This window comes from Ostrinia furnacalis, unplaced genomic scaffold (genome assembly GCF_004193835.3).
Source record: "Ostrinia furnacalis isolate ACB-3 unplaced genomic scaffold, ASM419383v2 OfSCF4967, whole genome shotgun sequence".
Lineage (NCBI taxonomy): Eukaryota > Metazoa > Arthropoda > Insecta > Lepidoptera > Crambidae > Ostrinia > Ostrinia furnacalis.
Genome location: NW_021135206.1, coordinates 175,486 through 192,018, shown reverse-complemented (window position 1 = coordinate 192,018; position 16,533 = coordinate 175,486). Strand labels below are relative to the sequence as shown.

Below are 16,533 nucleotides of genomic sequence, written 5' to 3'. Positions count from 1 at the left end.
GTTTAAAGAGAGTTGTGCTCCTTCATTCAATTCCATGATGTGATGATGATAATACTTATGGAACGGTCAAACTTACCTAATTCCCATGCCCTGGAGTACTTAGTGTGTTTTCTTACAATATTTTAAGACCTTTGCGCACATGCCGTCGACGCGCGTCTGAATCGATACAAACGGGAACTGAGTCAGACCCAATTAAAAACGTTTGTAGAAAAAAACGACATCGAACTTCGTAGGCGCGTTTTAAAAACGCCGTATGCAATGTGCATAGGTTCTACAGAGAACGTTGGAAGTTCTACCACATCCAACTCTATTGTGACAACGTCTAGTTGCACGTTTTGATGTGGTAATAAAAATGTGCCATACGTAACACTGAGAGACTGGTACATGAAGCGGCGCATCGGGCTGTAAATTTTTGTTGGAAAACAGACCCTATTACAACCATACAAAACACCACAGTGGTTACCTTGATGGCTCGTCTGTACGACGAATAATAAATGGAGCACTCCTACATAGCATTTTATTTATGAATAAAAACATTTTATTAATATTTAGTGCAACAAAAATCTTGTGTCTTGTACTTGGTAAAATTTTAAAATTTATACAATAAGCACTATAATAGTGAATTGATTTAAGAATACTTTCCTAATTACGATTAGTAACGCATATCTAAAAATCGCATTCTCTCCAGTTTTTCAGACCGACTGACTGGTAGAAAAATCATATCAAAGCTATTAATCCAATAGAGCCTTGATAAATTTTAATCCCCATTATTTCTCATAAAGTCTGCTAGGATTGTTAAAATCACGATCATCATCATCATAAACTTACACGAATACCTATGTATTTCTGCACCATCCATCCAGGTCGACCTAACTGGAAAAATGTAGGTAAATAAACAAAGTATTTTCACAATATTTATTCCCTTAAAATCGAACTCAGATTCTCTGAGTCGCGAAAATCTCTAACCACTGAACAATTGAGCCGTGACCATCCAATAATCTTACAAAATGATTAAAATGGAAGTATTTTCAGGAAAAGCTCCAGTTCAGAGTCTTAGGAGCTTATAGAAAGCATTACGAAATAAGCTCCCGTCGTAATAAAAATACGGCTGTGCTGTGAAGGTCTCGAAAGAGTTTGATTTACCTCCGGCTAGTGTTGCACAAATATTTCACAACACCTAGTTCGCTCCAATAGAGTTGGCCGAAAGACAAATTCAAATAATGTTGAAATCACTAAGAATTTTGAGACAGTTGAATTTCTACTTCAACATTTTATATCATACTAGCCGCCGCCCGCGACTTCGTATGCGTGGATCCCGTTTTACCCCCTTATGGGTGGAGTTTCGTAAAATCCTTTCTTAGCGTATGCCTACGTCATAACATCTACCTGCATGCCAAATTTCAGCCCGATCCGTCCAGTGGTTTGGGCTGTGCGTTGATAGATCACTATGTCAGTCAGTCAGTCACCTTCGAGTTTTATACAGTGTGTCCGGGTTTGTAGTGATCAAACTTTAAGGGCGTAATCTATGGTCAATTTTATCGATGAAAATACTTCAAATTTGGGGCTTGACCCATTTCTCGCAAAATTACGAGGATTTAAGTTTTTAATTTTTGGTTTCACCTCTTCCTTCAAAAACAAGTGAAAGCGTGGGTAGCTTAACACTAATAAGCAAAAATTTTATATCATACGATAGCCAATAAAATTATCTATTAGCAGAAGTAGAAAACAGATACAAGTTTCATACATTTTAAGGGAGTAAGAATGGATTTAATTAGAAAAAAAATGACTTTTTTCACTTCTTTTTCAGTTATTTTCCAACACAAGAAAAACCAGGAAGCGCAAAATAATCGACAAAAGTGAAAGTGGTGCACATGCTGGATCTAGTCTCCGACTATATCATGGGATGTAGCCAGAGACCATCCCCAGCCTGTGCACAGGAGCTATTGCAGTTATTGAAGAATGGACTAGGGTTATGGATGAAGGATGGATGGACTGGTTACTGGGCTATGGATGGAGACTACGGGACACCTGCCTGGTTCATAGTCTCGGACTGAAAAAATGGCAGGCGGTGACTAGCCAGCGACTAAATGGCCCCCCCCTGGCGTCATGGGTCGTAATAGACCGGACTGAGGGGCAACATTGGCGTCTGCCAGCTCAGGGGTGTAGAGAGGTGTGCTGCGCTTTCTCCGGAGTTACTCGCGGCGTTATGCCCTTTAACACTTCCACCCCTGGAGCATATAGCTCTAGCGACTCCACTCTGGCCGGCCGGTTAAGGCAAGCCAGAGGTGAAAGTCCTGCAGACCCTCTCGGATTCCACTTCGGCAAGCCGAAGACGAGGGTCTTGACCGACTCTCGGGAGCACTCGTATTAACAACTGGCCCCGTGGTGTCGCTACTCACCAACAGCTCGCCACAAAGCTGCCCTGCCATTATTATTATTATTATTATTATTATTATTAAATAACTGTGACGCAGAACAGTGGTTTGAAGGCACTCTCACAAACCAGGTTTTAAGGCTTTCAACAAGTACTGGTAAGGATAAAAATTATAGCAAGTTCATCCTACATTTTGGAACAAGGAAGCTTTTTGATTGCTCATAAATGGTACGTTAATTAGAAGCTTCCCAATTGGTACCTTCGCAGATTGCATCCCACTAAAGTGGGATACCTAAAGGTATCAGGGTCGGCACTGGTCCAGTAAACTGCACCAACATTACCGGTTTCAAAGCCTCAGCATCTCTCCAGCTCCCTATGGTACAATCTCAACTAGCTGAAAGTCTTGGACGACCTCAGCCTACTCACAGAGTTATCAAAAGCTATGATCATAATCACTATGATGATGTTAAAGCACTAATACTTACAGGTTTTAAAGCTTTCAGCATCTTGATCCCATCTCTCTCCAGCTCTCTATGGTACTGCCCGAACTTGCTGAAAGCTTCTGAAGCGCGCGCTTGAGGCTCCCTCACTCCTATCGCGGCAAAGATGTCGCCCAGAGACTTGTACGTTTGGAGCAGGTCGAAGTATGCTTTTAGCATCCTAGGAGGAACAAAAGATGACCATTACTAATGAGGTCTATCGTATTTGACCTCACCCAGGTGGCACTACTAGAGAATAAGGTGCTAAGACAGTGGCGTCAATTGCTGACTGGTGAGTGCTAAAATGGTAGGACTGTAGCATTTGCAAGGATGCCACCACTCTAGTAAAGTCCTACCATTTATACTTAGTGGTCCCAACTGGTAAATGTAAAAACAATGGCCCTCATTACACATCTACAGCCTGAAACACGCTAAATACACTACAGACCTTCATCAACATCACCACCTTCTGTTTTTTAACGAGCAAGTATTCGTCAACATAAAATGTTGCCTGTAGAATTCAAAAAGTTTTTCGAGCTAAACCTAAGTGTGTAAATCTAGCTATAAGTAGCTTAGTTGAAAAATATTTAAATAATTTTAAACGTACGGACAAAGGCCTGTTGGACAAAGGCCTCCCCCAAGGATTTCCAGGGAGGCCTTTGTCCAGCAGTGGACGTCTTTCGGCTGAAACGAACGAACGAACGAAACATACGGACAATACCTGTTAACTGCGTATAAAATTTGAAGTAGGTTAGTTTATATTTTGTAACACTTACCGCTTTGCATGTTCGACTAATCTTTTGTATGTGGTCTCTGTGTCTCGAAGTTCGTCCAGCTGGAAAAAGAATTTTAAACGTTGTAATTTTGTTTTAAGTTTCAATTTTGTTAAATATTTATGTCCCACTTACCCTGGCCACCAAAGTATCGTTGCAGAGAATAGCCCGGGAGAGTCCCAATGCGTCTGCAGCGCCAGAAGACATATTTTCCACCAGCCTATGCTTCATCTTCTTCATTATTATGTCCAGGGACTTCCCTTGTTTCGGATCCGCGTGCAGTTTGTTGTAGTTTATTGTTACTTCGTCCTAAAATATTGCAATATTACACGTATTTTTACTACCCCCTACTAGGTGGACCGACGATCTGGAGAAGGTCGCGGGAGGTGCCTGGATGCGGGCGGCGTAGGACCGGGCGTTGTGGAAATCCTTGGGGAAGGCCTTTGTTCAGCAGTGGACGTCATTTGACTAAAACGAACACTTATATTTAGAAAGACTACAAATAATTTGAAATTTCCTCCCTAAGGTATCTGGGCCAGCACGGAGAGTGAAGGCCAAGTCATCATGATCATCATCATTTCATCTACATGACGTCCACTACTGAAGTACCGAACATAGGCCTCCACTAATGTTTTCCAGATTGGCCGGTTGGTAGCGACCTGCATTTAGCACCTTCCTACTACCTTTATGAGGTCGTCTGTCCCCCTTTTTCCTGGTATTTTAATTTTAAGCTGCATGTGTCAAACAAGGCTGTATGTTTCTTTAATAAAGATAAATAAATAAACTAAAGAGGGTCGAGCAGTGGTTATGATGATGATGACTCTTAAAATATGATGAAACTAGCTTTTGCCCGCGGCTTCACCCACGTGAAATTTAGTCCGTTCTGTAGTTTTTGCGTGAAAGAGTAACAAACATCCAGACATCCCAACGTTCGCATTTATAATATTAGTAGGATAAATGTTTACCTTGGCTGATTGTATCATCTTGGCCACTTCCACTTTGGTCTTTCCTTTGACAGATTGTCCATTTACCCCCACCAACTCATCCCCACTTTGGAGCGTCCCATCTTTTGACGCTGGGGTATTGTCGAATATCTGAAAGAAAGTATTATTTTGTCAGTTTTTATGGTGTGTGGAAATTGCGATCGCCATTGAACTAAAGTCTGGTCGCCGAGCACGTAGAATTTCGGCCAATGACTCCATGATACCTATCCTTATCGCTCGCGCGTAATTATATTGCTGTCGCGACTGTGCGACGGGCGGCAGCAGTGAGTTTTCGGTGACCGGACGGAGTATGGTTTTGGATAAGAAAAGTAACAATGGGTCAAAGTGCTACAATAAATTGAGGAATATAGTGAAAATGTAGAGCTAAACTGAATTGTGGGTCTTTAGCACGAAGTGACCTACATTTTTGTTTCCAAGATTCAAGTGCTTCACGAGGCCAAAAAAGGAACTTTGTTTGTTAGATTCTTGTTACTTAAAGGAGCTGTAGAGTTTGTTTTCGTGCAAACATAATGTTTTACTTACCTGGACAATGTACAGGCATGGACACAAAGGCGCTCCGCCCCCTATGCTGATTCCTATGAGGTTCTTCTCATCTTTGCTTAGCGCCACACTACCCGATGTTACTGTCATACCCCTGGAATGACAGTTAGATATGTCAGAAAATGTATTACAGAAAAAAAGATGACAAATTTTCAGTGGATTATATTGTATTTTTAGACTACAGTTCATTCGCATCAATGTGGAATTTTATGGTTAAAGAAATTTATTCTCAAAAAAGACAAATAGTCACTTACATGAGAACATCATTTACATGAGTATTTAAATAGATCGTTCAAAACGCTAAGAGGTAGCTGTAGGTAGGTTCAAAAGGTAGGTACTCATTTAGTGCATTCGTATCATTTTATTTTATTTTTAAATAACCAACTGCTTAGGTACTTTCTAAAATATGTTGAGCAAGTTTAATTTTAAATCCACTAAATGAGCTTACATTTTTTATTTCTGAGGGTATTTTATTATAAAGTTGCGCTCCTTCAAAAGTGATCATTTTTTTGCCATAATTTGTTCTTACTTTGGGTAGTACGAGAAAACTGGCTCGGCGAGCGCTTCGTTTAGTAAAGTTTTTAGCTGTAGTTAAGGTTATACTAGTATGGAAAGAGCTTTTTAAAATTTTTCTTATTAGTATGCAGGTAGTATAGGTATATAATTGCTTGATGTTCATTAATTTAGTATCATTATATATTTTTTCAGTTGAAGTTAAGCGGTTACATTGAAAAAGTATTTTTATAATTTTGTTTTGCATTACTTGAAGTGGAGCCAATTTTGTTTTACCAGCACTACCCCAAATCTCCAATAAGTATAGTAGATGCGATTTGACAAGAGAGTTATATATAGTGTATCGTAGACAACGCGGGATACACCGAGAGATTCCCTTAAGAGAGCCAATGAGAGACGTTAGTTTCGTTCTGACGTGCTCGATTTGTGCAGTCCACGTCAAGCCGCTATCTATTCGAAGGCCAAGATATTTTTCGCAATTTTTTTGTTTTAATTCAATATTGTTTATTTTTAGAGATTGGAATGGTTTTATTCATGGACCTATAAAAAAAGGCGGACGGAACTCGCGCTACAACAAAACTGTGATGCAAAATTTTGGCGTTTGTCTATTGTGTGAGTGAATTTAGGGATGCCATGTTAGCCAAAACATTTTACCCATTTATTTTAAGAAAAACATAGATCGGCAGATGTTACTTGGAAATGTAGACAGAATTATTCCGTGCCATTTTAAAAGGATGAAAGGTGTATGCGTTGAGGTAGGCGCGAAATTTTCAATGTTCAAATTTTCTTACATTGTTTGCAAGTCAGTGTGTCAGGGTATGTACATAATGTTGATCAAAAATAATTCACGCAGTTACAAATTACGAATCTTGTGTACATTATAATCATAATCTTATGCATCATCAATATATTATTATTATCTCTGATAGATATTTTTTAACATACAACCTGACACTGACTTGCAATCAATGTAAGAAAATTTGAATTTCGCAGTTCCACATTTTTGGGAAGGATCAAATTTGCCTATGAAAATATATCCCATTAAAACACAATAATTATGATAAATTATTTTATTTCCATAGTATGCGTAATACATAACTAAAAAGTCCTAAAATCATTATTAATTTCCCATATTTCGGGTAATTTTCCCACGTAAATAACTGAGAACACTGGTCTTTGACGTATTATTTTTTCGAGTGAATGACGTTTGATTTCAATTAATTTCAATATTTTAATGTCGGGAAATAAGTGATTGGATTATTATTTTACCTGTGAAATGTGATTCCTTAATTTTTGTTTGTTCGAACAGAACGGTTTTTACACAATTTCATCACACAAGACATGTCGTATTCGTGTTGTTTTTTCGCTGCTTAAATGTGTCAACTGTGTGAAGTTTGCTCTCGAAGTGGTGTAACAGGGTGTGAATGTGTGCGTGCCGGCCTGTACGTACAGGCAAGCTGGTGTATCCTAATGTCACAGTATTTTGTTGATGAGACTCCGTCCGACTTTTTTTATAGGTCCATGGTTTTATTACTTTATTTTTTGCCTTAAATATTACGAAACAAGTTTTTGATGCATTTATTGTAAGGAGATTATATTTGAACTCAGATCATAGAAAGAGAATAGATATGAAGTCGCGCGTAACTACAACGAGAACCAGTGTCCCCACATTTCCCCCACCACAGCTCCCACACACACATTCAACTGTGTAAAAACAAAGCGACTGAGAGTCTACGACAACATGTGCAACCGGCTTAAAAGTGCTGTGATTGGCCAGAAGGCGTGCCTTATGGCCAATCAATGGCCGCGTGACGTGACGCACACTTTGAAAAAAGCAATTAGAGAGAAGAAAGATAAAATGGAGTCGATAAGATATCGATACTTTAAATCCTGGGGGCAAGGCTCGAAATTGGTTTAAAAAATGCTTGTATGAAAACCTTTTTATTATTATACGTTATTATTATGTTCTTTAACGATTTTTGCATAAAGGAGTCAGTTCCATTTTGTATGGACGAAAAACTCAGAATCAATTATTGGGACTAAATGAAGTTACCTTATATTAATTTACCCCAACCAAAGCTCAATGTCGTTATCGATGGAGTATAGAAGTTATAGACTGACAAAGTTTGTATGAAAAGTCATGGGTTAAGTAGGTACTTGCGATTTTTACCAGTATTTACAATATTGGTAATATATTATTATTTACTTTAATAATAATAACAGGATCACTGTAATTATTATTAACTACTATCGCGCATTAACTTTTTAATTATGGCGAAATTCGTACCGCCTATGTTTATCAAAAATAATGCCTATATTAGGCTTTCAACTAGCTCTTATAGTAATTACATAGTTGACAGTTACTAATCCCTTCTACTATTGTTATTGTTTTTGTAAAAACTTAAAAATCGCAAGCAACTCATGATTTTTTCATTCAAAATTAGAAAATAGAAAATAATAATTTACTTCTATTTATCGATAATAGGAAACCGTATTAGAACACGAGCCCTGCACTATGTTACGACCGGCACATGCGGCCGTACTGTGTATTTTCACGCGTCAGTGGATATCGGAAGAAATAAAATACATTGCGCAGTAGTTACGCATGACATAAAGTGGTTGCTAACTAAATCGTCAATGTACAACGTGTTTGAATTTTTATCACCACTAATTTCGATATCGCAGTAAATGTCACGGCACTGAATTCGTTCGTAAAAATGTTTAGTTTTTTTTATTTATAAGCAAAATACCAATGGATTTGCAATACTTACATGTGGTAAATGACTTCATTGTTCATGTAGTTCTTCGTTTCACTTATGTTATTGCACGTTACGACGCATTATCCAACAATATCGGAGAACATTTCCTCAGTACGACTGAATCGCGACTAACCTGGCGTCGCGGGCGATGTTCGTTTCTGGGCATATCGCGGAGACACGCGCCACGCCCCCGTTTCACATCTATTCCCTTCTATGATCTGAGTATTTGAACCACAAGAACAGTTTATTTAGGTCTTCTTGAGCCTTTGTATATTATAGTGAACATAATGACAAATAATATTTTCTCACAGGAATGAAGTATAAACTCAATGACGAAGGAATTATGTTTTTACAATTATTTATACGTTTGATGTAGATTGACACTGGCTGCTAAAAACTAAGTGGTTTTCAGTATCTACAAAAACATCTATTCGTGATTGCGGCGATTTAATAAAAAACATAATGATTTGCCAACTATTTTATTTTATTCTAATATTAAAATCTATTGAACACTGGCCGTTTTACTATCTAGCTCCAACTACACTTCTAGCGGTTCTAGCATCACCTGAAAAAGAAATCACACGTTGGTTTAATTCTACATTGGTCTAAAATCTACTAGCCAATAGCGATAAATTGAAAAACTAATTGACTAAGTACACTCAGTGACATAAAAATCGAAACATCTTCGTGTTTTCACAAACATGTCCAAAAATATTAAACTGATGGATACGGGACTATTCCCACCTCTCGTTCCCACCGCTGCAACTCCTGTGTAACCAGGATCTACAGCTTGACCGCCAATAAAACCCCAACCAGTGAAGGTCAAGTTTTTCCAGGGGGAAAGTTAAGCTGCCATTGGACCCGCAACGAAATAAATTAGAAGAACATAGGAGGAGTGTGAAGTTATGGTTCGACTTCCCTCAAGAATCGTCAGGTCTTTTGGTCTCTACTGCAGGAGTAAGAAGCTCTATAATTTTCCGAAGGCAAATGGAGGATTTGGCCCACACTCTTTCTCTACGTGGGTTGGGGAGATAGATACATAATGTAGAGACTTGCATGAAAATGTCATGATGTTTAGATTTTTGTGTCTGAGCATTTTTATGTATTTTACTTACATGAGATCTTGATGTAGTATGTTGTATCTCTCTTGGCGTAAATCATTGAAGATGCAATCAGGATTTTCAGTGATTTCTTTGGCTTCTCTATATGAAAACAAGTAATTAATTTAGTATGCTCAGCCTTAAGATTTGTATCGACAACGTAATGTAGACCCAACTGCACAATAGGCGTAACAGGTTAGGTTGAACATGTCATCGTCCTTATTAGTAGAGAGATAAGAGCGTCTTTTGCAGTGTCAATGTTACGCTTGATGTGCCGTCGGTGTACGTACAGTCACACGCTGGCTCAGATGCACCACCTTAACCTTAACCGTGACTATAACTAATCAGTATTTTTGTATGGAGTTTTACAGACAGAAAGTAAGATGGTGCAATCCCAGAGTAAGGCCCAGAACCCAGAACAGACGGTGAAACGCAACTGCAACGAAACTGCAACTGCTAGTTACTTTTGAGTTGCATCTAAGTTTCTGCCATAGCGTCCGTTGAGAGACCACACATGACGCGACCAGTTTGAAACTTTCAGTTTCAGTTTCATTCATAAGAATCATCAGAAAGTTGCAGTTTCGTTGCAGTTGCGTTTCACCGTCTGTTCTAGGCCTAAGTGTACTAGAGTAAAAACTAGATATTATTCTACTAAACAAGATGGATGTGGATGTGGTTTGAAGTAACAAAACAATACTATTTTGACTCTACATTTATCTTACGAAACATAATTTAGCAAAACTATGGATAGATCTGCGATAATATCCTTTGATATTTATTGTAAGTATTTATGTATTCTGTGGTATAACCAATGGCGCCAATTGAAATTGGTAAAACGGTAGATTCACAAAGGTGAATAAGTTTAATTTATTATTTCTATGTAAGTGTAAACAGACAGTCATACTAAACTCATTTGAATACAGACCACATTAATGTAAATCCGCTATTGCTCAACTAAAAGTCCTTGGGCTAGGACGTGTGTCATACTGTAGTGGCGAAAACCGACCTTACTGTTTTAAACGAGGGTTCAAGGCGTCTGTACACCACAACTATTTATGTACTACAGGTCTAGCGCATAAACTGAGTCACTGGCTTGAGGTATGGGAGCGGCATGGGACTTCATGGGAGGGTGTTTTCGTAACGTCAAACGTCAGCGAGACTTCAGATGTGCTTCAGATTTGTATGCTCCGTCCCATAATTTCCGTGCTTTTAAGCTATTTTAGTAGCTCATAAGATAGGACCCCTTAATTGATATTTATTGTCCGTGGTGCATAATCTTTTCTTATAGGTTTTAAACCTTTGTTTGTCAACTGTCATCCGCTTTGCAATGGAGGGAAGTCGAACCTTAACTTCGAACTCCTCCTATGTTCTTTTGATTAATTTCGTTGCGGGTCCAATGACAGTTTAACTTTCCCCCGGGACAAACTTGACTTTCATTGGTTGGCTTTTTATGGCGGTCAAGCTGTAGATCCTGGGTACACAGGAGTTGCAGTGGTGGGAACGAGAGGTGGGAATAGTCCCGTGTCCCATAATTATGTCAATTTCAACTCTCTCGTGCTCATATACCTCAGGTACTCACTCAGTTAAGCGCAAGACTTATAATTAAGTAACTACAGAACCATAATTTAGGCAGATTATCGCTGAAACACGTTTTTTTTCAATTTTATATTGGGATTCTCGATTTCCGATTTTACTTGTGTTTTATAACATGTATTTTATTTTATATGTACTATCAAACAGCAAACAACCTAATCTGTTTACAAATAAATGGGGTCAAAAGTCAAACATTTCAAACAATTGTCTACAAAAGCACACAAAAACAATACTTACTCTTCAACCACGATGTTATTTTCATCTTTGGGCGGTTCTGGAACTGGTATTGAAGCACTAGACAAATCAATTTGGATAATGAATTATTAACTTTATTAATAAACGTATTGAATTTAATTTCGGTTGTAATTTTATTTACCTTTCTTCAACTGGTAACAATAAAACGGATTTGATTTGTTTCCCGTCGGTTTTACTGTTTGAAGAAACAAATAAGTAAACATTTTAACTAAAATCAAAATAGGTGCCTACTTAAATCTAACATGTAGAGTGTAGATTAACCAAACTGTTAATGTCACACCTTTATGTGTGTAAAAATTTAAATTAATAAACTAAGTAATTCTGTTTAACACTAATTTCTATTTGTTAGTTAGGTAACGCTTGAACGCACAAAACAGCTGTAAAAATAGAGGAATTTTGACTTTGAGATTAGTAAATCACTTAGGAGACGGGCAGGGTTATTTTTACGGCAAATTTTTTTGAAGAGGGTGAAATAGCGTAATCTCGATGTACCGCAATTATTCAATGATATAAAATTAATTTGGTCTAGATGACGTGTCCAATGCACTCAAATACTTCGCCTAATTAAATTAATGTATTTGATGTTTTATTGCTTGTTGGCCTTACACCCTTGCTTACACCATTGTAGGTAAACTAAGCAGAATCTTAACCTTATTTAGTTGGTTAGTCCCATAATCTAAAATATAAACTAAAAGCATTTAACAAAATAAACATGTTTACATCTTATCCTCGAACATGTTGTGCCCCAACAGGGAATGGAACTGGGGGTACATCCTGGGGTCGTGGAAGTCGAAAATTGGGTTCTCCGGCTGCCACATTTATCGAAGAACACACCAAAACAAAGTCTTTACAACAAACGAAAATCAAACACTGCAAAATAAAGGAAGGATGTCACTGATAACAAGGGCCAGATAAGAACTGACATTTAAAAAGCTAAACTTATTATTTGTGCCTCCAAAATGTAGTTAAATATATTACTCACATTTTGTCCTCCTCAAAAAAGAAGTCATCGTCGTATTCTTGCATCATTTTTCACGAAATACAATCACAAAACACAACTGGATGCGACGTGTGGTTTGTTTGTTGTCAAAATTATTGATTTTTCCCGGGTGTCAGTCTTGAGTCGGTAAAACAGCACGGGATGACGTTGTGTCGACGAATCAGGAGAGCGGGGGCGCTTGGCGCGAAAAAGTTTAATGATTAAAAAGATTTTCATTGTTTTTTCTAAAGCTTCCTGACTTGAGCATGGCCAGTGTCGAATTAAAAAAAATGTTTAATCTTTCTTTGGTAGGCAACGAAATCTATATCTACCTATATCTACACTATAATACACTCGACGTCAAATAAATCGCACCTCCCGTGACAAGCATTTTCAAACGTATGCATCCCCACTTCCCACCAATATTGGTACCATTTAAAAGCCTAGAACTAGGCTACCTTCATTTCATTAAAGGAAAGGTTTTTACCCCAAAAATGTGTCTTTAGAAGGATCCAGAGTCACTTCTTCAAAAAATAGGTAGTTACGCTAGAGCCAACTTTTATGGCTATTTAAAACTGTTAAGTTGGGTTTAATTGCTATCCATCTGTTAAAGAGGACACGTGAGATCATTATTTGGTTTTATAACCATAAAAATTGGTCTAATTGATCCCATAGGTGGGCCCAAGGTGAGGTATTTTTTCAAGTCACATTTATGGTATGTGTTAATCATTTATTAAGAAATTAAATGTGTTTTTCTTTAATAATATTTATTGAGCTTTCAAATAACACCAATATTTGAAAATTATAAATAACTTGAAAAAATCGAACTGCCTAAGGCGGGAATGAGGATCAGTACTGTTGTAGAAAATTCAATAAAACTAGTATCTACGTAAATCTTTAAGACATAAGAAAGATATATCTTTTTGAATTATCCAAATCGGACCATTACTTACGAAGATATTAAGTAATAAACATAGGCCGTTTTTACCGCTAAAAGTCAACGTACGCAAGGCCGCGTGACGTCATTATATCCGAATCGAGCGCAGCCGGCGTACTATTGGGATGGAAAATATTTTTTTCCGGCTAAACTATCAGTTTTAGAAAAAAACTTTTAATAACATTTATTCTTCAAAATAAAGTAACCTATCGACCAGTAACTTTCAAAAATAAAAATTGTGAAAAATAAGTATTGCCATGTCCAAAAACCACAGTTTCATAGGATTCGATGCAATGCGGAGACGCGGTTGGGGTGAGTGTAACTTAATGATTGTTTGTATTGAACATAATAAATACATAATATTATTATGATGCTAATACCCAGTTTCTGGCCTGGGGAGGGGGATAAGTCATACCCAGCTTATAGCCTGGGTTATGACTCTAACAACACTTATGAACACTTTATTTGAATAAATCGCCAAATATACCACCGCGGAGACCCCAATCGCGTCTCTGCGTGCCATTGAATCGTATGAGCGTATGGATTTTTTGCGTTATTTTTCACAATTTCTATTTTTTAAAATTACCTATCGATAGCTTACTTTATTCTGATTAATAAATGTCGTTACAAGTTTTTCTCTAAAACTGATAATTTGGCCAGAAAAAAATATTTTCTATCCACGCAGTACGTCGGCAGCGTTCGGATCGGATATAATGACGTCATCGTCCCCGCGCCGGGCGGTCAGTGAACTTTTTTAGTAATTTGGCCATAACTTCGTCAATTTTTGTCGTAGAACAAAAATTTTTGCACTGTGTATTAAGGATTTCTTAGCCCTATAAATCTGCATTCACAGCTAAAAATCGAAATGATCCTCATTGAACCCACGAAGGCACGGGAAGAGCAGTCGCCCGGCAAGCGGAAGGTCGTGGGTTCAATTCCCGCCTTAGGCAGTTCGATTTTTTCAAGTTATTTATAATTTTCAAATTAGTTTGAGATGCGACTCTAAACGCTAAAAATTTAATAACACCAATATTGTTGGGGCACCATGATTGTGTCAGAAGAAAATCGCTAAAGTTCGCGTCGCGGAAGGTGCGGTTTATTTGATGTCTCTCACGGACATTGCCCGCGGGCGGCGTGACCGGAGGGAGCGGCGAGCGTTCGGCGAACGAACGAGCAATGTTCGATTCGCGAGCGAACATCTAAGAAGACGATCCTGACGCACTCTCTTCAACGACCTTGCACTAAACGGTCTCGATTANTGGGTTGTCCGTATAAGTAAAATTTTAGTGGTCAGACTTGAGTTTTATGAAATTTTAATTGGTTATCATCGATTCGATGTTTTAACACTGAAAACTTAAAAACATCGATACATCGAGTATTTCAATAGCTTTTCAAAACATCGGATCCATTCGATGTATCGCATTGTAAACATCGATGTTTTCGATACATCGATGTATATCGAATATCCCTAGTCTCGATAATCTTGTAAATTTATACCGAATAGACAATTATTTTCATACAGTCCACTCTTTTCATTTATTAACTTCTACTACACTCACTATCGAAGTAACAGTATGTTTGTAATGAGTAGGCTCAAAAAGTACTGTGCCGATTTCGAAAGCTACATTATCCACGAGTAACATAGGCTAAATTTTATTTTGGGGAAACACAGGGTTCAGGGGTCCACGCGCGTGAAGCCGCGGGCGGAAAGCTAGTTGATTATAAACCTAACCATAGCCTAATACCGATTCACTAATAATCAAGTATTGCGGTAATTCTAGGAGATACTTAATTTCTATCTAATAAAAGCTCAACAGTATTAGATCTAACAGTTTTGAAATCTCTTACATACTTTTCCTCTATTATTGTGACTAAGTTATAATAAAATTAGAAACTCATTATTCATCATTCACATATTACTCAAAGTGGTTTAAGCAATAAATACGAGGTCACAGGTCAAAATTATAATATTTGTGAGGAGAACAAAAAAATCTTGCCACATACTCGTAATTTCTATATACTTAGGACGAAAGGACTTGCAGATTGGCTTCACTGCCAGTCGGTCGATGTTGTAACTTAATCGGACGTGTGAAGTAACCAAGCTGAACTGTTTTAAATGTAAAAGTTGCAATAAACAACTTGCCGTACGACCAGTATCGTTTCTCGAGTCACGCGAGTTGGTCTTGCTACACCATACCACAATGAAACTTTTAATTGTGAGTGTTATTTCGTGCTGTGTTAACCTGACCTAATTATTTGTTACGATTTTTTAAAGTGTCAAGTTCTTCTTCTTCTTCTTTTATTTTGGCGACGGCTTGAAGTGTCAAGTTCCGAACGTTTTACGTGCTGTCAAAAATTTCCCGCGTAAATATTGACAGGTTACTTTTTAATTTCCAGTTCCTGGGTGCATGTGGCATGCTTTGCCATGCAGCCTCATCCCAAACTCGTGATCCTCCAGGACCAATCGAGAACTTCATAAGGACTAATTTCGTTGGACATCCAGTAATCCACGATCAGCAAACTTGGATATTTGACCCAGATATTTCTTTAAAAAGAAGGAAGCAGTTCGTGGAACTCAATGGCGATAAATCTGTGTATTTAATTGAACGATTGGGTCTAGGAATAGATGGTCGTGCTGATGAAAGACTGGCGAAGCAGAGACAACGCGATGAAGGACATTTGGGTGGTTTAAACTATTTTCAACCTTAATACTTTTTGCTAGTGCCTTCTTGGTTACAGGGTTTTTGGGGGAGGTTTTAAGAACTTACCTGAACCAAAGAGTTATTGTGTATTGTGGTTACTTGTTATGAAGTGGAAAACGGTGATGAGACAAACTACTGACTGAAGACAAAATAAATAAGTTAATGTACTAATCAAATGAAAATCATTTGTATACACCCAACTACTACTATACATAAATTAACAACAATTATTATTTAAGTTAAAATGTACCCTAGTTTACATTTTCTGTTATAAAATTAAAACGTGGTGTTTTTAATGTTCCTTTGTTAATTAGAGAGAATAATCGAATCATATTATTTTTGTTTAACGCTGAGTTTCTGGTTAATAATTATTAAGTACCTAATAAAAACATACTACTTAATTTTACTCCAGTTCATTATTATGTTCCTTTATAATTAATTATCATCATCATCATCATCAGGTCATAGTCTCTACTAGCAGAAGAATGATCCTCTCTAATTCACCATTCACAAATGGAGGATTTG

The 16,533-nt window shown here is 37.6% G+C and overlaps 2 protein-coding genes across 2 annotated transcripts; one reads left to right on the top strand and one right to left on the bottom strand.

The window, feature by feature from the left end:
* Positions 1-2,495: 2,495 nt before the first annotated feature.
* On the bottom strand, positions 2,496-12,465 carry LOC114360367 (PRKCA-binding protein-like). Its single transcript, XM_028315065.1, has 11 exons — positions 12,373-12,465; positions 12,111-12,260; positions 11,512-11,565; positions 11,373-11,429; positions 9,558-9,644; positions 5,153-5,264; positions 4,592-4,720; positions 3,762-3,935; positions 3,630-3,688; positions 2,860-3,034; positions 2,496-2,528 (listed from the first exon to the last, which is right to left on the bottom strand). Exons 2-11 carry the CDS (start codon positions 12,206-12,208, stop codon positions 2,496-2,498), a joined length of 978 nt encoding a protein of 325 aa, XP_028170866.1. The 5' UTR covers positions 12,209-12,260; positions 12,373-12,465.
* Positions 12,466-15,343: 2,878 nt separating this feature from the next.
* Positions 15,344-16,356, top strand: LOC114360369 (uncharacterized). Its single transcript, XM_028315067.1, has 2 exons — positions 15,344-15,522; positions 15,704-16,356. The coding sequence occupies exons 1-2, from the start codon at positions 15,508-15,510 to the stop codon at positions 16,013-16,015; spliced, it is 327 nt and encodes a 108-aa protein (XP_028170868.1). The 5' UTR covers positions 15,344-15,507; the 3' UTR covers positions 16,016-16,356.
* Positions 16,357-16,533: the final 177 nt, after the last annotated feature.

Coding starts and splice junctions, on each gene's coding strand:
- LOC114360367 (XM_028315065.1), bottom strand. CDS start 12,208: ATGTGGCAGCCGGAGAACCCAATTTTCGACTTCCACGACCCCAGGATG. Junction 11,566..12,110: donor AACATGTTCGAGGATAAGAT/GTAAACATGTTT, acceptor TTCTTCAAACAG/TAAAACCGACGGGAAACAAA. Junction 4,721..5,152: donor CATGCCTGTACATTGTCCAG/GTAAGTAAAACA, acceptor ACTTTCTTTCAG/ATATTCGACAATACCCCAGC.